Below are 22,378 nucleotides of genomic sequence, written 5' to 3'. Positions count from 1 at the left end.
TGGGCTTGCTTCTGTGACCCTGCTCTTCCTATTTCTCAATGCTTGCAAATGTAGCAGGATTCTGGCACAGAGAGTCGTGACACTGAGGCTTTTCTTTCCAGGAAGCAACTTTATTCATGTGAGCACAGCTCAGTTGGGTTCATACCCAAAGAGCTGAACCCCGAACAACAGGTGACTTAGTTCGTTATATATTTTTTACTTCTTCGTCTTCCATGTATGGTAACACACAAACATGCAGTCTGATTAAGTGGTCTCATGTGACAAGGTCGTGAGGGATGTTGTCACATATGCATATAGCCAGGTTGCCTTGGTTTTTTCTCCCCCCCACCTTAGGGAAGGGACCCTACCACACTAATAATCATCTTTTTTTGAGTTGAATATAATGTTGATGGGAAGATGTCTTTGAAAACCATATGTCTAATGTTACATACAGTAAAAAGCAGGTATGCATTAAAAATCTTGGTTTAGCAATGGTTCTATAGTGACAGATAGTCATAAAAGGGACTAAAATGGGTCTTAAATGTATCTGAAGAAGTTCACAGAGACAACTGTGTGTAGCAAAAGGAAGCACACTCTAAATCCCAGAAATAAGAAATGGCATTGATTTTACAAGTTAGGTGGAATTTAACTGAATGGATTGGTTGTGCAGACCAGATTGCTTTATAAAATACACAGAGAAATATGAAAATACTTTTTAAAAGACTTAAAATGTATACATTAAAAAATTGTTGTGCTCATTAAGGAAGACTTACTCACTTTACAAGAGGATTAATTGGGGTCACAGTACCCTGGTGAATTCCCAGTGTAATTGTTTGCCAAAAGCAGATTTACAATGTATCGCCTACATTTGGATAAAGGGAAGGAGAGCGACTGTTCTGTGACTGCTTTGTGTATTTTTTCTTCAAGCAAATAGACTGAGTCCCAGGGCAACTCACGCAGTGATGCTAGCCAAGAGGAGGATGTGGCATTATTTCCAGGGCGACTACTATAGGGTAGAAGAGATCCCTGGGTCCTTCCTTCTTGAAGTCCCATTCCAGAGATCTTGCACTGACTTCTCACCATTTGTGTGAACCAAGAGGATGACTTATAAAGGCGGTGGGGAATTCCGTATTTAATTCATATGACTCGGTTCAAAAGTACTAGACAGTATAGGATTTGGTCTTCTTGTTTTTGCTTTTCTTGCTTGTTTGATTTTGTGTGGGGCACAGACACTTGCATTGTTTTTTCTCTCTTTTCTTCCTTAGGGTGTGTTTGGCAAAAAGAAATAGCCTTATTAGAGGAAATTTCATTGTAGATAGTTTTCATTAGCAACAATAAAACAGTAAGTATGGAAATAGGAAACATTTTCGGTGAACCATGTAAAACACTTTGTTTTGTCTTTAGGTCTTTAACACTCACACCTAGAGATACCTGAAAAAATTAGTGATTGGCTTAGAATATACATACATAAAAATATGATTTTTACAGTATCCTCACCTCCCTTAGTACTGAATAAAGTGAGAAATATCCCTCTGGTTCTTAATGTATTTATAGTATAGTGAGGAACAAAAACATATAATGACAAAATGATATTAAGTACCAAGGCGATCTGGCACACATCCTAGACTCAGAAGGGTAGACCTCATCAAGTTTGTGGCATCTGGTAGGCTAGGGAAAGTAGTCTAGAAAAAAGTGATGGCCTTGTTGAGTCTTAAATGATTAAAGTAAGGGACAGGTAAGTGAATGAGAGAACAGGTCAGGAAAAAAAGGAATAACATGAAACATTACAAAATCATATCAAGGAAAACATCTCTCACTCTGTTTGGAGTACAATATGGAAGTTAAAGCACAGAGAAAAGGCATGCATTGAAAACATTATTGAATGTAGTTTCCTAGTTTTAAGGCACTAAAGACATTTGCAGCCAAGGAAGGTCATATTGGGGCAATGAATTTGAGGTAAATACATCTGAAAGCAGGGAACACACTTCAGATCAAAAATATAAACCCTAAATAGAGCCTGCTTACTTTATTTAATATAGGTTAAATATTGGGGTGGCATAAAGAAATACATATGAAGTGATAGGACTTTGTGATTGACTCTATGTAGGAGAAAGGAGGGTTAAAAGTAAATGAACGACCCCCAGGGTTGTAACTCTGATGACTGAGTTGATGAAGGCATGAGGAAATATATAGAAGGCTGATCAGAGAGGAGGAACAAAAGTTTAGTGTGATTGACTTTGAAGTATCCAGAGGAAACCTAGCTAAGGGCTCAAGGAAGAAATGTATGCTGAAGATAACATTTTTAGACTCATAATCATATTGGCGATGGTAAAAGTCATAAAAAGTGCTGTTCACCTTGGGAGGAAAATACAGAATTTTAAATGTTTATTTACTTATTTTTAGAGATTTAGAGCATGAACAGGGGAGGGGCAGAGAGAAAGAGAGAGAGGGGAGAGAGAATCCCAAGTAGGCTCTGTGCTGCCAGTGCAGAGCCCGATGGCAGACTTGATCATGAACTATGAGATCACTACCTGAGCCAAAATCAAGAGTCAGATGCTCAGCTGACTGAGCCACCCAGGCACCCCAAATAGAGAATTTTAAAAGAGGAGGATCAAAGGTGAAACTCTAGAGGATATCAGAGTTTAGTATATAGGAGTAGAAAAAGAAATACAGAAATGATGAAAACATAGTACTGTGAAGGATAATAAATAGCAGGATAATTCCACAGAGGAGATTAAATGGACTTCATGAAAATTAAAACTTTTTGCTACAAATGACACAATCAAGAAAGTGAAAAGATAACCCATGGATTGGGTTAAAACATTTGTAAATCAGTTGTCTAATAAAGGAATTGTATCCAGAATGCACAAAGAGCACTTACCATTCAGAAGTCACAAATTACTCAATGAAAATAGGCAAAGAGTTTGAATAAACAAATGTCCAGAAATTGTATATGAGTGGCCAATGGGCACATAAAATTGTGCCCAATATGATAAATCATCAGATAAATACAAATCAAAACCACAATGAGATACCACTTTACATCCCCATAAAAGGCTATAATAATAATCTGAAAATACCAAGTGTTGGCAAGGCTGTACAGAAATTAACATGCATATATTGCCTGTAGGAATGAACAGTGGTATAGCTATTTTCGGAAAGTTTGGCAGTTTCTCAAAAAAATTAAACAGTGTTATTATATAATCCAGCAATTCCTCTCCTAGGTGTATACACAAGGGAATTGGGAACAGATGCTCACATGGGAGCTTTCATATGAATGTTCATAGCAGCATTATGCAAATAGCCAGAACACAGAAACAATCCTAGTGATGAATGGATAAACACAATGTGGTGCATTCCTACAATGGAACATTATTAAAGGAATTAAAAGGAATGAAGTAATGATACATGCTATAACACGGATAAACCTTGAAACAGGAAAGAAAAGTAATGTAAGACCACATATGGTAGAATTCAATTTATATGAAATTTCAAGAATTAGACACATCTGTAGAGACAGTAATTAGACTGTCAGGGGTTAGGAGAAAGTGAAAAACAAGAGGTATAGTGTGAGTGACTAGTGGGTATGGAGTTTCTTTTGGAGAGATGAAAATGTTCTGGAGTTAGATATTGGTGATTTCATAACCTTGTTGAGTATGTTAAACACTGAATTACACACTTTAGTGATGTTTTAGGTATATGAATTAAATCTCAGTAAACCTGCTTAAAAAATAGCTACTGTATCTCCCAATCCCAGCATTTTATGGACACCAGCCTCTTGCTGTAACTGCATTGACTTTCTTGATGTCCTTTATCCAGACTTGGGTATAGTTATTGCAACAACTTCTGCTGAGCTCAGTGTTGGGACTCAGCATAGGACAAGTGGTTTCAGCTAAGTGAAACTGCTGTCTGCGCTGCTGCATCTTTAAAATTCATATGCCTGTTCTCCGAAGCCATAAAATCAATTCTGGATTTGAGTTTTCCTGTGACAGTGTGGACAGAATGTCATGGGTGATGGAGACTTACAGTCTTGTAATTCCCCAAGAAGAAAAGACTTCTGCCGAACGGCAGATCTATACTTGAATTCAGAATATAATACCGCAGTCCTCTAAATCTGCAGGAGTTTCCAAAATCTCACTTAGGCTCACCTTCCAAATGTGCTTTCCTGATGCTTGCGTGCCCTTCTAAGTTCGATGTCTTTTTTTTTTTCCTACTTGCAGAAAATTCACAAAGGCCAACAAACCTTGTGGTTCTTTATTGGTCTCTGATACAGAGGTACAACATAACTGCGAGACACAGTCTAAAAAGAATTCATTCTAATACTCGCCTTTCTTGGTTGACAATCTACAGTTGTCTATTGTTTTATGTTTTATGGCTAATAAAAAGTAATGCAACTTAGGCTGGGGAAGGTCTTTTCTTACATAGGTGTGTTAAAAAAAATTTCCTTCAAAAGAAAGATTATGAAGTGATACAGCCTGAATTTGAATGCTATCTACTAACTAAGTGATCTAGTGACCTTGAGCAAGTGACTTAACCATTCTGAATCTGTCACATCAACTGCTAAAGAGGAGAATAATGAAAATGACTACTACATTTGGTTCCTATAATTAGGACCACAAGATAATGAACTCAAACTTGTTATGTAAACAAATATGTGTTCCACAAGTATGAGCGTTATTTCCTAGTATAGTGTTTTTTTATTACCAAGTAGGCATAGGCTTTTGTTGAGTATACAACTCAAATGTTCACCGTTCAAACTAAGCAGGAAATCTATTGTTAGATAATTCTGGCAGGAGCAAACTGAAATACATATTTTCCTTTGGAGTCAGAGTTCTGTTTTAGCAGAGTGGAGTGCAATTTTTCTTTGTAAATGACATGTTATTCACATGTGAGTTGATTTTATATATGCCTGGTTATATCTATTGTGAATCCTATTGCCCAAGGGACCGGTACCCAGCTTGCAAAAGTTATTATTCATCTATTTTAGTAGTCTGAGGTTTTAAAGCAATATGTGTCCTGGGGCGCCTGGGTGGCACAGTCGGTTAAGCGGCCAACTTCAGCCAGGTCACGATCTCGCGGTCCGTGAGTTCGAGCCCCGCGTCAGGCTCTGGGCTGATGGCTCGGAGCCTGGAGCCTGTTTCCGATTCTGTGTCTCCCTCTCTCTCTGCCCCTCCCCCGTTCATGCTCTGTCTCTTTCTGTCCCAAAAATAAATAAAAAAACGTTGAAAAAAATTTTTTTAAAAAAATAAAGCAGTATGTGTCCTGTATAAATGTCTTAAACTTCAATCCCATTAAAAACAAAAACAAAAATCAGTAAAATAGATGGTTAATTCTTTAAACTTGTATCCTCTTTAAAATAAAAGCTTTTTAACGACTATTTTTTCCTACAAATCATGTTTCAAAAATTAGATTAAGGGGATGCTTCATCTAAATTTTACTCTAAGTGCCTTGCCCTGAAAAAATGGAATGTGAGCTGAACGCTCTGGATAGGAATTGCAGTTGACCACCTGACCTTTGCCCCATGGGGTCTTTGGTGCACTCTAGCCGTTACTGAACATCAGCTTTGTGTTGATCAATGGACTACTTGTACTAGGTGTAATGTTCCAGGCAACAGTAGGGTTTGCTTAAGATTTAAGACAGTGAAATTCTTTGTTAAAAAGAAAAAAAAAATCCAGCCTAGATCTTACTGGTCTTCAGTTACCTCATTTCTATAATAGGGACAATATTAATTTATATTTCTCTAGGATGTCTCTGGTGAAGATCAAATGTGTTGATGTATAAAGAAGTACTTATAAACATTCAACCAAGAAATACTGTTGGAATATCAAAAATAAACCATGTTTTAAGGACCCTAGAGTGAGCATCTCAGTTGAAGTTGGCTGGTTTGTTTTTTTTTTTATCAGAATTGCTTTTACAGAAATATTATTTTGTATTAGTTTCTAAAATTTTTTTCATTTTCCAAAATAAAGCTTAATATCAGATGTTTATTATAGAGAATATGAAAAATATATTTAAAAACTGACAGAGTCTTCTGTCTTCTGATACCGCCACTTTGAGTTAATTACTGTTAGCATTTTGATGAATATTAGTTATGTGTCCTCACCTGAAGGAAAGGACCCCTTCAGGTGAGTGAATTTGGGCCACCAACTCCAACCCCACTGTCAGCTGCTGGTACAAGGGGACAGATTGAAATTGGAGGAAGGTCAGTAATCTTCAAAACCAGAAGCAGCAGACGTCCTAACTGTCCGGAAACCTCTTTATATTTATATCCACGTTTGCGGCCAAAGAAGCTGGCAGTGACATTATGGGCTCAGGGTGCGTTTCTGGACACTGCTCACTTCTGCTTCTCTTCAGTCTGCATCAGGCTAATCATCATGCAATTCTAATTAGAATATTTTAAACACTCTTCAGAGCCACGTTTTTCCAAACACTGTGTAATCAGGTGAGGGACACCTGCTTGCGAGTCTGAGCGTGATGGTCTTTCCCAGTGAATTCTGCCTCACATCCTGCTGAGTACTCAGGTTCAATTACTGGAAGGTTAGATTTCTCTCCTCGCCCCCCACCCCTGCTCCGCCCTTCCCCTCCCTCCCTTTCCCCGTCCTCAGGGGAAGGGGAATAAATGGTCAACCCCAGGAGGGTGTGCAGTCCGGGGAGCGGGGAGCGCAGCCCGTAGACCCGAGCGCCGGGCCATCGCTGGGAACCCCTCCCTCTCCCCGCGCCGCCTCCAGCGCGAGTGACAACGCGCCCTCCAGGCTCGGGAGCAGCCGCGTGCCGAACAATCCCGGGCAGGGCTCGCCTCGCTGGTGACATCACTGCCGAAGATACTCCCCGCTCTCTCAGTGCCTGCCTTCACGAGGCGTCCGTCCGTTTGTCTGTTTCCTTCCATCCGCTGCTGGAGAGGGCTCAGCGCTGCCGGGGACAGAGCCGGGCACCGAGGAGCGACAGGACCCGGAGGAGGAGGGAGAGCAAAGGCAGCGAGGGAAGGAGGACCCCGGCAGGCGGCAGCATGAAATTCAGCCCAGCGCACTACTTGCTGCCTCTCCTGCCAGCGCTGGTCCTCAGCACCAGGTGAGTCCAGGAGCGTGAGTGACCTGAGCCAAAGGGCGCTGTGGGTAGGGGTAAGTTGGTCCTACCGCAGGTCACCTGTCAGGGCCAAGGACAGGCACTTCAGCTCTTTGCACCTCCCGCCTAAGTTAAAGGATATCTCTGTGGTTCGGGCTTCAGATCCTTCCGGGAGAATAGAGCCCTTTTCTAGTTATCCTAGTCCTTAGAGAAAGTCTGTGTTCTTACCGGCAAGGGAACCAAGAGCTTTCCCGTTCAAAGAAAATATGTTTCCCTCCAGCCCTAGTAGGAGCAAACAGATAACAGGCAGTAATACCAAAATTAAGGAAATGGAGAGACAAGGAGGAAATTGTCACCAGGCAGTGTATTTATATTAGAGCTGACTTAATAGCCACAAAGCGTACTTACCTCCTTCAAGTGTGTCTGATTTTAAGGTAGGAGAATAATCCTGGAAGATAGTAAACCTTGTACAAAAGTTCCTGGACTCATGAAATGGCCTGTTTTAAGGTCTTGAGGAAGCTTAGTGGTAGGCATTTTCATGTGGCTGTCCTGTGAACAGGTCTAATTAGAGAACACACAAGGCGATTAAAAGTTAGAAGGCACTCTCAGTGTGCTGATGCAGAGACCCTAGTCAGAAACAATTAAGTACTGTACTTCATCACTGGCCACTGATGGGACTTTAAGCCCCAGCACAGAGAAGCTATTTTTAGTGGAGGTTTAAAATGCAATGGTTGAAAAGAGTTTTGTGACTCCCCACTGTTGATCAAGTCCCAAAGTTGGTGATGGGCTTGCATTCTTCTTCCTCAAGAGAAGCACAAAGGTGGTCTGTTTCATTGCCCGGGACTGAGCCTTTATTCTGTATGCTCTTAACATCATATTGGCAGCAACCTCTTTCCCTTGGCTACTAGAAAATAAAATAACCCTCACAGCAAGAGCTTCATTTCAAATCTATGTGAATGGAAACATTATCTGATTGTTCATCTGATGGAAAATGAAGAAGGGAAACAGGGTAATATCAAATTCTGAAATTAAGAATGAAAAAAACTCATTATCTATAAAAATGAGGCAGTAAAATTCTGGATTCCATTTCTAATTTACACATCCTCTTTCAGGTTCTTGTAACCAGACTTTCCTTTTAGAATGAAGACTGTTTGATTTAGCCTTAATCACTGATGAACTTAGTCTTTCCTTGCAGAAAAAGCCAGGTGACTTTCCCACAATAAAATAGAATATGAGGTGTGTGTATATATATATATTTTTTCTTTTCTCTAAAGGTTGTTTGTCACTTTAGTACACAAAATGCAGATGGTTTTAAAGTCACTTTGCTTCCCAGAATTACAGTAACTTGCTCCAATTACAGAACCCATTTTAATATTTGTGGTTAGCTTTAAATGACTCAGTGCAAATTGTACATCAGTTATTTTTTTAAGCGTCTTGCCACTTACACTGAACTCTTGTGTTGTAGTTTAATAATTGTAATTTCTAGAAAAGGGAAATTCTCAAAGTTGGACACTCAACTAGATGCCTGTCATCATATGCATAAAATAATAAATATTTAAACAATAGAAACCCTGCCCACAATGATTTTTAAAGACATTGAAAACCCCTAGTGTTCCAAAAGTACATTTGCTTTTTAAGGATGCCATAATTTAAGTGAGTCAGGAAGCTGTATAGTCTGTAGCTTCTGAAGTTTTAGTGTTGGTTACATAATGCAAAGAGCCATTATCTTTCTTTTGATGGAATGGTTAATTTTTATTAGAATAAAATTTTAAAATAATCAACATTTATTACAACAGAAATTAAAATTAGTCATTCCTAGTTTATTTTAGATAAGAAACTTCTGCAGTGTTTTTTATGTAAAACCTATGTCAGGTCTTTAAATTTTCCTTCCTGCAAACTCAACAGAAAGAGCAAGCTGGGCTTAAAAAAAGTGAAACTTTTTATAACCAGTGGCCTGTCTTGTTGTGATTGTTGTGTAGAAATTTATTTTATTGGATATTCAGATTACTTTGTGACAGCAGATTTGACAGTGAATATGGTACTATCAATATGTCATTTTGCAAGAAGAGATTATGTTTTAGTGGTTTCTATCAGAAGGCCATTCTCTTTGTAATATTTAAGGGTTCTTGTAGGCAATGGTTAACGTGCAGGTTAGAACCTAAACTAAACAGGTTTGTAAGAACAGTTGCATTAGTGGAGGTGAGTTTATTGTCCTGCTGAGAAAAATTGTAGCTCAGCCATGAGCACCTGGGGCAGTGGGCTTTCTAGCCAAAGACTTGTTAGTTTCTTAGTCAGTGGTCTTGTATGTGAAGCAAGTGGCATTTCACATGCTTAGGTTATGTTGAAAGCATTAGCACAGGATGGCAGTTGCTAGATATTCTTATATAGCCTTTGGATGTTATCACTTTTATTGTCAAATCTTTTCAAAGTGTAACGAATGTGGATCTGTGGCTCTTCATGCAAAAGAAACCTATGTATTTGTTTCAACATCTCTTTCTCTGGGCAAAGCTCTTTAATACCATACTATTATATTTCCAAGAGGCCTAAAGTTCAGTTGTTTTATAGTAAAGGGATGTGTTCAGCAAAACACATGCTGCAAGTAGGGAAAGATCATTATTATATAATAGTTTCTCTCCACAAGGATGAAAACCCTAAAACGATTTCACCTTTAAATAGGAATTTTTGGATAGCTGTTTTTGTTTGCTCTTCATATTTACATCTTTATAACAACTTTAGATGCTATAGCCTCAAAATGCCATAATTTTCACCATAGTTAACAACACTGATGCCCCTCAAGTAAAGTGAGTTACTTTATTTGTCCTGAAAAAAAGTTAAATGTTCGCCATGAACAACAACCAAGAATTGTCCTCTGTTTCACTGATAAGCCCAATAGAGTTAAAAAGAACCATTTAATTTTCTGTACATTGTCTCTCCTGTTTATAAAGTTCATGTAAATTCAAAACAGCAAGTTAATGTTATGAATAATGAAGCTAATGCAGAAACCCATTTAACCTGTGCACAAATAAATGTGGTCAAAGAAAGCAAACATATATTGGTTTAATAGCTTTAGAGTAGAATGACTGTACTTTTTAAATAGCTTCATTCTGTAGAAGTATTAAATTGCTATTCCAAGGCATCCAGCAATTCACTTCAGAAAGAGGTAGTATAGGTATTGAAGAGTAGGGTGAAAAAAATCTTTAGAAGTTCTTGGTGAAAAGGGACCCATGGAGTGCTGGGGAAGGCTTGTGCTTTAGTCTGCTGAACCTCTGTTCCTTTATGCTGTGATTCTACTCTTGATGCCTTTGGTTTATTGAGTTTTAAATGACTTAATGGGGAGAGAAACATGGCAGGGGAGAAGTGAAGGTCTACTGACTTCTGGTGGTTTTCCATCAAGCAAGAACTTTAAGCAGATGGTCGCTTATAGTCCTCACAATAGGAGTCACCTTAGAGGTCTCTCCTGGGCCCTCTGATCAGCAGTCACACCACATGTTTACTCTGGAATCTATTTTTAGATGATACTGTATATTGAAGATGCTCCAGGCTCTTATTTGCTCTGTACCTAAATCTAACCTCAGAATCAAGTTGATGTATAGGACAAAGACTTAGAATCACAATTAAAACACAATAAGCAGCTTAAAAAAAACAACAAACAACTTAAGCAAATAAATTTTTGCAGTCTTCCTTGAACCTCTCCCAAGTTGATATGAGATAATGTGGGTTTATTCTCTCAAGGCCTACACAGAGTGAGTCTTGCCACACATACCTTTATATGACCCTACGTACATTCCTTTGTGATAAGAATTACACACTTCTGTGTAATCGAATTGGAGACAGGTCTTTTCTAGGCTAAGACAGTATTAATAAGCAAATGTTTCTGACTTTTCAGATTTTAATTCTGGACCCTAGTTGCCTATTTCCAATAGCAATTTTTAAAATTACTTATTAGGGGATTTCTTTATGGATTAAATTTATTTCCCTCATGACTAATAAGTGACCCCTCCAACATTTATGATATGACCACAATTGTCCCAGACCAAACTCCATGTGATTCAAAAGAAGGAATATGACCTACCTACCAGGAAGCAAAAATCATTGAAACCACTGAGGGGTATGTGCTAACAATACTGTGTTTTCTCAGGTGTGTGGTATGGGTGCTCACGAGCCTGTTTTGACTGACTTCTACAGGAAATCCCTTTAATGAATAGGGCTAAATCATTTAACCTGATTCAACATATTTAATACTGAGTTTTCTTCTCTGGAAAAGCAAACAAGTCCATTTGAACTTCATAACCTTCAGGTGTCTTTGATGTTTTCATTATCACACATTAAAAGTGTGTCTGCAGTGTGCCAGTCTTTGCATATGGCATCAGGACAATAAGATATTTAGTTCCAGATGCGTGTCCTCCTAACCCAGTCATGCACAGAAATTGTTACGGGTAAGACCAAATTGGATAAATAACAACAAGCATTTTGAAGTTCTAGATACAAATAGAGAAGAGAGTGAATAATGATAGTGGAGGAGTATCAGAAGTAACTTCCACTTTGAAGACAGTGAGGGAAGTAATATATTTTAATTTTAAAACTTGAGTATCCTGCAGCACTTGCTAACTGTGTGATGTTAGGTGAATTTCTTACCTCTCTATCTAGTTATCTCATGTAGAAAATAGGACTACTTATAGAAACTACCTGAGCAGTAAGGACTGAATGAGTTTATTTAAAAAAATTGGCCAATATTTCTTAGAACAGAGTAAGTGATCAACAGGGACTAGGCTGTGTAGGTAATACTATGTTTTAATTATTTTCACAAACTTTTTGTATCTATGATTGATCGGGACATATCAAAATAAATGAAAACTTGCATACAAGTCAATTGAATGGCAGAATATGAACAAGAGTCACAGTCCTCATTTAAAAGTAGGAAAATATTGGCAAAGAAGAGAGAAGCAGTAGTAGAAGTAATGAGGATTACCTCGTTACTAGGCTGCTTCTTTCAAAAGTGTTTTGGTGGCAAAGTGCCTGGATGGTGCAGCGCACTTTGGCAAACACCGTGAAAAACTGTAGTTTATAATTTATCATATAGAATATGTTTTAGTACAAAATACATATTTAGCTACTTGTATATCTGTTTAAAATTTAGTTGTATATATAGCACATCCATCATATCAAATCAAAGCCATGAGCATCAGTAAAAAGACGCTTTGAAACTACATAAGAAGGATTGATGTAAAAGGTTAAACAACTTTATTTTCTACTTTTCAATTGATTTCATAATCTGTTGACAATCTATGAAATACAGTTTCTTCTCTTAATTTTTCTAAATATATAACAGATTTTTTTTCTACTGAGAACAATTTGAAAACCAGTGATACAGAAGAAACACAACTATGTCTTAAGAGTCATCACATGAGTTATTCCCTAAGCTTTTTGAAAATGACTTTAGAGACCTAGTTTCAACTAGTTTGCACATATTTCATCATAACGTTTTCATAGTTTTGCCAAGAAATTCTGACCACTAAATGAAAAAAAATTTTTCTTTGCCATAGATTATTGTGTGTTTGTGAATGTGTGATGTCTATTAATCTAGTGAATCCTGGAAAAGGGTATGATTTGCTGCTGTGGGGAGATAATAAGGCATAGATTATTGTTAAATCTGCATCAAAGAAAGGACACACGTTTACTGGGATGTCTACGAACTTTGCTTCATAATTATAGGAAGCAAAAAATCTAAACTATCACATTCAGATGCAATCTGAAGGTCAACCAAGTAAACAGTGTGCTCTGAGAATGCTTTCATAAACACTGGGAGGCGTCATTATACCATAGGTAGTGATTGCATTGCAATTATGTCTGACTTGTTTGGTGTTGCTTTCGAGTGTTTTAATCTCTTTGAGTGTACTTTAAAGAGTTTGTTATTGGGAAACATACTGTGAATATAAGGTTGTGTTCTATTCTAAAGCCCTTCACTTTAGAGATGAGAAAACTGAGGTCCAAAGTGACAGACTCCTCTAAGGCTGCAGAAGGAAACCAGAACAAGGATCCAACATTTACCCCAATACCCAGTAATCAAGCTATATTTGTATAGTTGTTCCCTACAATATTATATAGAACTATTGTAGTTATTGTGAAGTTACTCTAAAACAAATTCTCTGAGCACGTATACTCATGGTGGAACAACAGGCTTTAGTCAAAGGAAATTACAGCAATGGGGAGTTGTTTGTTTGCCTATATTCAGTTGCTTTTTGAAGAGTGAGATGGCTTAAAAAGAGATCCAGGTCATTTTCAAAACCCAGAGTAGTCATTAATGAGTTCTCACCTTGGTACACAGTTTACTTCTCAAGCAATACACCTCTAATAGTTCCTGTTGATTTTTCCATTCTATTGTGAAGGTGATATTGTTGATATCTTTGGGATCTTTTCATTGAATCTAGTTCCAATAAACGTAGTTCCTAGCTAGGCATTTGCTTTTATATTCCTTACCTATCAAACCTATGCTGTAACTCTGTGGTATTGTTCAATGGGAAACATACTCAACTATCCTACAATGAATAGTTCCCAGATATGTTCGCATGGAAATTAATGGTGAGCTTTAACACTCCATCTGGTGTTACCTGTCTCTACATTTTCATCATAGCCAGTGAGCAACTTACATAGCATTTTTAGGGTCAGACATACATATTTGTCTTTGGATAGGTTTCTTAACCATTCAGACTTTAATTTCTCATCTATAAAATGGAGAATAATACTGTCTGTCATTTAGGGCATTTAGGATTAAAGAAAATGTACTTAAGTGCTATTTCAGTGCATATAGCTGTATAGCTGTGTTCTGTAGTCTTTAAGAGATCCTAAGACATGTTAGCTATTAGTATCGATAGAGAGTACAATTTAGCGTGTTGATTTTATATTGGACACCTCAAGCAACCGACATTTAATTATTTTATCAAAATTGAAAATAAATTCCTTAAATGAATTGATTTGTATAGCCAAAACATGAAAAACATTTATTTCCTAAGATTTTTCTGGGGGTAGGCAGGGAGGAATTGAGCCCAGTGATTAATCCTTGGGGGAAAAATGGAACAAGAACATGCAATGACTTGCTGCCCTCCAAAATTGTCCTTGCATCTGAGCTAAGGTATTGCTAGGAGCTATTGCAGATTCTGGACCAGCCTTCATCTCCTATCCTTATAGAAGATGTGACTTCCTCCAGCCTATTCTCCAGAGGATTATTAGGGTTTCTAATTTCCTGTCCTTCCAACTAATATTCAAAATACTCTGAGCAGAAGCACTTAGTGAGCAAGGTTTACAAGAAGTATTTGCCCTGTCATATGGGTTAAATCCAAAGAATGTGAACTCAAACAGACTTTGGAATAGCCCCACTAGCTACTTGACTTAATGTCAATTAACAACTCTTAGCCATATTTTCCTATCAGTAAAAAAGGTGATAATAATGCTCCTCTGATTTAAGAGTATTTAATAAGATAATGTGTATAAAGAATAGTGTCTAGAACAGAGAAATTCAATATATTTTCAGTCTTATCTGACTGAAGGGGATTAGAGCACTTTTACCATACCAGAGTGTACTTTCATTTCAGAAAGAGCGATCCCTAGTAAATACACACCTGATGCTGGTGTGTGCAAGACAGAGGTATTGGTGAAGAGATTTTAGAGTTCAACCCCATCTTCCCTTATCACAGATGATAAAACTGAATGGAAACTTTATTTTCCTTAGGAGTTCTTGAGGATGATTTGAGGCCAAAGTAAAAGCCAATTCTGGATTGTCCTATAACCAATCTCAGTTAGCAACACTGATTTAAACACCTGTAACATCCTCAAGAAAAAAATAAGGAAAACCAGTATGACCTGTCCTAGCTTCTATTTGGGTTCTGAAAGCTCCAAATTATGTTGCTAATAGTTAAACATTAAATACAGTTATTAAATTATATTACCATAATATATTAATGCCTTTAAAGGAAGTTCATGTTTCAAGTTTACCTGAGGATGATGGAACCAAAGAGTTCTATCTTAAACTAGGACAACATAACAGCAACAAGCCTTTTTGACAAATTGAGGGCTCTGGATTCTAATAATTCAGTGTTCTCACATGGGGTAAGGTTGCTCCTGACCTCTGCGGAATGGTGAAGGGGCTGGAATGGAAAAGGGAAACAAGAAACTTAGCATACTAAGACTCTGAATGTGGTATGCGTGGACAAAGATGGTAGGAGTGAACAAGAAAGTCCTCTATCATGTAAGCCTTCCTGTTTTCATTGTTTTTGTTCGTTACTGTTTTTTAAATGCTCTTCTCTAATGCTTACAGTCATTCATTGGTTGTCTTTGCAGTAAACTAAGCCATTAGCATTGGGCAGGGAAGGGGGCCAAAAAAAAAAAGATTCTGAATTGTAAAAGAAAAGACAATGCATGAGAAATTGAAGTGACGTGTTGGCAAGAAGCAAATATGGTTGAGGAAGCTTTATATTGTTGAGAGCATGTAGCTTTTCCCTTCAGATGCCACAAAGTGAAATGTGAGCTCATTCTACAGATAAGTTCATATGAAAATGGGGGCACACTTTTCTGACACTACAATTTAGAAAAATATTGAAAAGCATCAAAACCTTTTTGTAGTAGTATGTGTCTTTATTTCAATTGGTAATTTTATACAACATGTAAGTTACAGTTTCAGCCAATAACTAATTAATTCCCTGGCAGTGTTCTAGGTGCTTACTTTGTTACTTAACCCTTCCTTGCAACTGATTTTACTTATATACCTTTATCAGGAGGAAGGCTGAGTTTTAGACACATTAAATGATTAACCTACATTCTCCCAGCTAGAAAGTGGTTAGATTCTAACCCTTTCATTCTGAGAATTGCTTTATGAATGAATTTATAGCACTGCCATAGAATTCAATTTCTGTATAAATACACAATGAAGAAAAATAATATGTGATATACAAATAAGAATGCCAAACTAAACCATTTTGACAAATAACTGTTTTCATGAAGTAGGGCAGGCTACATTAAAAATATTCTTAAAATTACACCTGAAACTGATATGTCATGTACCAGATATACCTCAATTAGAATATATTAAAAATTAAAAGATACAAATGATCTGATATTAAGAAATCAATTCTTAAATCAGCCCAAGAAATTCATTAGTTTGAAGACCAGTCAAATCAAAACCTTTATAATAAACACAGAAGTTTGCCAGCTAACATTCCTATTCCCATGTAGAAAACATGTCTTCAGGCACCTTAGTGGCCCAGTCAGTTGAACATCTGACTCTTGATTTCTGCTTGGGTCATCATTCCAGGTTGGTGGGATCAAGCTCCACTCTTGGGTTCAGTGCTGAATGTGGAGCCTCCTGAAGATTCTCTCTTGCTCTTGCTCTCTCCCTTACCCCCTCTAACCCTCCCCAAGTTCTGGGGAGTTCTAACTCCCCAGAGTTCCTGTACTCTGTCTCTAAAATAATAAAAACATGTCTTCAGATCAGTGTTTCTCAAAGTATACCCCTTAGTGTACCTAAATTAGAGTACCCTGGGATGCTTGTAAAAAGGCACCTTCCTGGTCACTGCCTAGACCTACTAGATTAGATCCCCTAAGGAAAGGAGGAGGGGGCCAAGGCATTTTCGTTTTAACCTGGACCTCAGATGCTTCCCATGTACTTGAGAGCTTGGAAAGCGCTGCTCCACTATTTGAGAACTATAGAGTCTCGAACACCTTGCCATCTTCAGCAGTAACGCCGTGTGCACATTGCAGCTGAAATCAGGGTGATGGAAATATGGTGATACTTTGCCAAAAACCAAAAAACAAAACACAAAAAAACCTGCCTATTTTTACATGGATATAAATTTAAACTTTTTTATGTTTATTCATTTTTGAGAGAAAGAGACAGAGTGTGAGCAGGGGGAGGGGCAGAGAGAGAGGGAGACGCGGAATCCAGAGCAGGCTCCAGGCTCTGCGCTGTTAGCACAGAGCCCGATGTGGGGCTCGAAGCCACAAACCGCGAGATCAATACCTGAGCTGAAGTCTGACACTTAACCATCTAAGCCACCCAGGCACCCCTACATGTTTATAAATAAGTGAATATCTTGGTATCAGTCAAGTTACATGAAAATGATTCTCTGCCTCATTAAAAAAAAATGCAAAGGGCTGAAAAGAGCTGATTAAATAGTCAAACTAAATGATATAAAACTGTATTACATGGATTTATCAAGGAATACACTCTATTTAGAATGTCCTGGAGAGTGAGGTAAAATCTTAGAAACTCTGAAAAGAATGAAGCTTTAACTGTATCTCCTGTCGTCCTGTGTTGATCTTTTCAAGTTCTATGACAAAGATGCACTGAAAACCAGGACCTACATATAAGGCTGTGCAAATCCTTACTGTTTTTTTACTTGGTGCAGGAAATTAGAGTTTTTCAGATGAAGTAGAAGTAATATTCAGCCTGACAAAAAAGGTTTTGAACCCCCTCCCCACACACACATGCTACATTAAATGTACATGTACATGTACACATATGTACATTTCTGGATTAAGCAGAATGTACAGCTATGCTAGCTATATTGTGGCAGTTCTTTTCCACTCTACAGTTTCAGTTCTGGAATAACAAAGGAATCAAAAGATGGTATAATATGTAATAGCTCACAATCACAGAAAACTTTAAACCAAGTTAAGCCTCATAATAAATTTGTGAGGTGGTTCCTGATGTTGCCTTCAGTTTATATATGTGGAAACTAAGGCACCTAGGGGTTAGGTTACCTGCCCAAGGTTATAAGCCCATAAGTGGATTCTGAATTCAAAGGACAAATAGCACTAGAGCCCATGCTCTTAATTACTATGCTACAGCGCCTCCTAGCGTGTGATGTAAAGCACTGGAATGAGCCAGTGTCGGCTTGCATCCCTCTCATGTGTGGCTTCTGATTTATATAGTGAGAAAAGGAAAGAAAAATGTAGCATGCTCTGAGGTATCCCCTAAGCTCACAACTAAAGTTCTAACTAAAATAATGTATGGTGTATTTTGCTTTCATCGTGAAAGAAAATAATAATATTTATGTGATGTTGCCTTTGCTGGTGGATGTTGTTTTCCAAAGTCAAAACCATTGAACTACAATGTTCTATTGCCTGGCTCCAGATGGCGCTTGAATTTTCACTGTGGAGCTGGTGGGAATCAGACTGACCTAATTGCAGCACCTTCCACCTGTGTGATCCCAGGTAGCTGTCTCAACTGCTCAGATTCAATTTTATTTTTAACATTTATAACAGTGGTTAAAGGTTGTTTACGTGTGAGAATTGTGCTACACAGTTCTCTAGGGTAACTTTACTTAATGCTTTTCCATACCTCGTGAAGGTATTTGGTAGATGAGAGCATTAAGGATTAGAGAAGTTAATACCTTTAAAGTTACTAAAAGGTAGAAGTGGAATTTGAACCTGTGATTTAAAAGGCTTAAGCTTTAAGGTCTGGATTCTCAGACAAAAAGAGTTTTAACCCTGAAATTTCGTGGTGTCAGGCTTTGGGAAGTATCTCAGAAACAATGCTGTTGAGAACCTAACGCAAAAAGGGGACTTGTGTTATACACATGGATACCTGAGCTACAGGATTCAGTACCCTGTTTGTATGCAAACCCTCACAGTATCCCCATCTCATAAATAGTATCCCCTTTTGTTTTAAAGCTGTGAGAAAGCAACAGTCTCATCATTTGAATGTTGTCTGTCTTGAAGGCTGACCTGATAATAAGTCAGATTTTCCTTACGAGTTTAAGTGTGATGTTTCACTGGAACTACACTTCCATGGGTAGTCAGAAGATGGCACTGTGAAGTATAAAGTACAGCACAAGCATATCTCTGTTGTAGATTCAACCTCTTTATAGACTGACACATCTCAAAATTGATACCTGAAAAAAATGACTTGATTTCATATCAAAATCATTAACAGATACATGTATGTATATATAAGTCTAGGTATGTATGTACCTGTATATATGCATATGTATAACATGCTTTATAATATAGTACATATTACATATAATTTTAATTATAAAACATAGGTACTTTAAAGTTTTATGAAAACATATTCTTAAAAATAGGAATTGGGAGCACACTGATGTTAGCTTAGTTCCATTCATCATTGTAGTAATTCCTATATATCCACTTTTCTCCTTGAGAATAGACCTGAAAGTTGGAGAATGTACCCATTTCCCCTATATACTCTTTTTATTCAAGTGCCCTATTAAAAGGATTCTCAAGGATCGACTTGAAGGGGAGTAGGCATCCTGTGAAGAAGATCTACCTGACACATTTATACTATTTAAATTTTAATTTTCATACATGCTCATACATTTTCACATCACCCTGTGTAGCGATTAGTAACAACCCCTTTTTATGAAAATGAGGAGACCATTACTAGTGACAGTAAGAGGCCCAGACCTGTGGCTTTGGTACTACTTTTGCAGCAGCAGAGCCAGCGTCTGGTGAGAACCTGCTTTCTGGTCACATGGGTTGTATCCCTACGGGATGGAGAGCACGGCGAGAGGACACACGTGGTGCTTCTTATTTATTTATTATTCTAAAAGTATTCATTTATTTATTTTTAATTTACATCCAAGTTAATTAGCATGTAGTACAATAATGTTTTTCAGGAGTAGATTCCAGTGATTCGTCTGCTATGTATAATACCCAGTGCTTATCCCAAAAAGTGTCTTCTTTAATGCCCTTTACCCATTTAGCCCATCCCCCACCCACAGCCTCTACAGCAAGCCTCAGTTCTCTGTATTTAAGAGTCTTACATTTTGTCCCCCTCCCTGTTTTTATATTCTTTTTGCTTCCCTTCCCTTCTGTTCATCTGTTTTATATCTTAAATTCCTCATACGAGTGAAGTCATATGATATTTGTCTTTCTCTGACTGACTGACTTTGCTTTGCAAAATACCCTCTACTTCTATCCATGTTGTTGCAAATGGCATATACTACATCTTCTTTAACCATTCATCCATCGATGGACATTTGGGCTCTTTCCATACTTTAGCTATTGTTGATAGCACTGCTATAAACATGGGGTGCATGTGCCTCTTTGAAACAGCCTACCTGTATCCTTTGAATATATACCTAGTAGTGCAATTGCTGAGTCATAGGGTAGTTCTATTTTTAACTTTTTGAGGAATCTCCATGCTGTTTTCTAGAGTGGCTGCACCAGTTTGCATTCCCACCAACAGTGCAAGAGAGTTCCTCTTTCTCTGCATCTTTACCAACATCTGTTGTTACCTGAGTTATTAATTTTAGCCATTCAAACTGGTGTGAGGTGGTATCTCATTGTGGTTTTAATTTGTATTTCCCTGATGATGAGTGATGTTGAGCATTTTTTCATGTGTGTTAGCCATCTGAATGTCTTCTTTGGAAAAGTGTCTATTCATGTCTTTTGCCCATTTCTTCACTGGACTATTTTATTTATTTATTTATTTATTTATTTATTTATTTATTTGGTGCTGAGTTTGATAAGTTCTTCATAGATTTTGGATATCAACCCTTTAACTGATAGGTCATTTGCAAATATCTTCTCCCATTCCGTCGGTTGCGTTTTAGTTTTGCAGGTTGTGTTTCTCCGCTGTGCAGAAGCTTTTTATCTTGATGAGGTCCCAAGAGCTCATTTTTGCTTTTGTTTCCCTTGCTTTCGGAGGTGTGTTGAGTAGTAAGTTGCTGTGGCCGAGGTCAAAGAGGTTTTTGCCTGCTTTCTCCTCTAGGATTTTTTTTTAATGTTTATTTATTTTGAGAGAGAGAGAGACAAAGCACAAGCAGGGGAGGAGCAGAGACAGAGAGGGAGACACATAATCTGAGGCAGGCTCCAGGCTCTGAGCTGTCAGCACAGAGCCTTACACAGGGCTCGAACTCACAAGCTGTAAGATCATGACCTGAGCTGAAGTTGGATGCTCAAACGACTGAGCCACCCAGGCGCCCCTCTCCTCTAGGATTTTGATGGCTTCCTATCCTACGTTTAGGCCTTTCATCCATTTTGAGTTTATTTTTATGTATGGTATAAGAAAGTGGTCCAGGTTCATTATTCTGCATGTCGCTGTCTAGTTTTCCCAATACCATTGGCTGAAGAGACTGTCTTTATTCCATTGGATGTTCTTTTCCTGCTTTGTCAAAGATTAGTTGACCATAGGTTTGTGGGCATTTCTTTTTATAAGGGCACTAATCTCATCATGAGGGCTCCACCCTTGTAAACTAATTACCTCTCCTGATTCCATCTCAGTAAGGGTTAGGATTTCAGTATATGAATTTTGGGAGAACCCAGACATACAGTCTATAACATGCCTGTTGGCTAGGAAGGGAAAGGACAGAGTCTGGTAGCTAAGAGTACTCCCAGTTTTCATTTTTGGAAGATGAAGCAAAGGTGACCAGCCTAGTAGGATTAAAGAAGGTGGTACATATGTGGTATTTGATATATATATATATGTATGTGTGTGTGTGTATATATATATATATATATATATATATTTTTTTTTTTTAATACATGGTTTTGGTCCTATTATCTGTGTACCTTTCATTAATCAATGTGAGTACATCCCTGTAAACCTTACCACTTTAATGAGCTAAGATTCAGTTTCTTGGTATGTATCAGAAAACTGCAAATTACAATGCCTTATACAAAACATACATTTATTTCTCTTACATAAGATATGCATACAGGTAGGAAATTACAGGGTGGTTGATTCTCCATCATCAGCAAGCAGGTTGTATTATCCCTTGCATGGGTCTGAGGTACTTTTATCTTCATCAACTCCTTCCCCAAGTATAAATGTGTATATATAGATGTTTGTGTGTGTGTGTGTGTCTGTGTGTAATTTATGTGTGTGTTTATATATATATATATATATGTATGTTTTGTAACTGTTATAAAAATGAGTATATTAATATGCTTAAATCTAAAAGTTCATTTTTAATTTTTTTATAGTTTTTTTTAATTTCAACTCCAGTATACTGGAGTATATATAGTGTGCTATTCATCACAGTAAGTGTATTCTTTAATTCCTATCACCTATTTCACCCATCTCCCCATCCACCTCCTTTCCCGTAACCATCAGTTTGTTCTCTATAGTTAAGAGTCTGTTTCTTGGTTTGTCTCTCTTTCATTTCCTTTGCTCATTTGTTTTGTTTCTTAAATTCCACATATGAGGGGCGCCTGGGTGGCACAGTCGGTTAAGCGTCCGACTTCAGCCAGGTCACGATCTCGCGGTCCGTGAGTTCGAGCCCCGCGTCAGGCTCTGGGCTGATGGCTCAGAGCTTGGAGCCTGCTTCAGATTCTGTGTCTCCCTCTCTCTCTGCCCCTCCCCCGTTCATGCTCTGTCTCT

The 22,378-nt window shown here is 37.8% G+C and overlaps 1 protein-coding gene across 5 annotated transcripts in view; it reads left to right on the top strand.

The window, feature by feature from the left end:
• The first annotated feature begins 6,624 nt into the window (after positions 1-6,624).
• LUZP2 (leucine zipper protein 2) overlaps positions 6,625-22,378 on the top strand; it is a 510,394-nt gene continuing 494,640 nt past the window's right edge. Inside the window, exon 1 of one of the 5 annotated variants that reach the window (XM_040495597.1) lies at positions 6,625-7,047. In XM_040495597.1, coding sequence (XP_040351531.1) covers positions 6,986-7,047 — 62 coding nt within the window. In that variant the 5' untranslated portion in view covers positions 6,625-6,985. The remainder of the gene's footprint in view (positions 7,048-22,378) is intronic. The other 4 variants (XM_040495596.1, XM_040495599.1, XM_040495595.1 and 1 more) reach the window with 4 other exon arrangements.

This window comes from Herpailurus yagouaroundi, unplaced genomic scaffold, assembly GCF_014898765.1.
Source record: "Herpailurus yagouaroundi ecotype Mexico unplaced genomic scaffold, PumYag 187, whole genome shotgun sequence".
Taxonomy (NCBI): Eukaryota; Metazoa; Chordata; class Mammalia; order Carnivora; family Felidae; genus Herpailurus; species Herpailurus yagouaroundi.
Note: the sequence above shows the minus strand (reverse complement) of the source record. Positions and strands in the feature narration are given on the sequence as shown.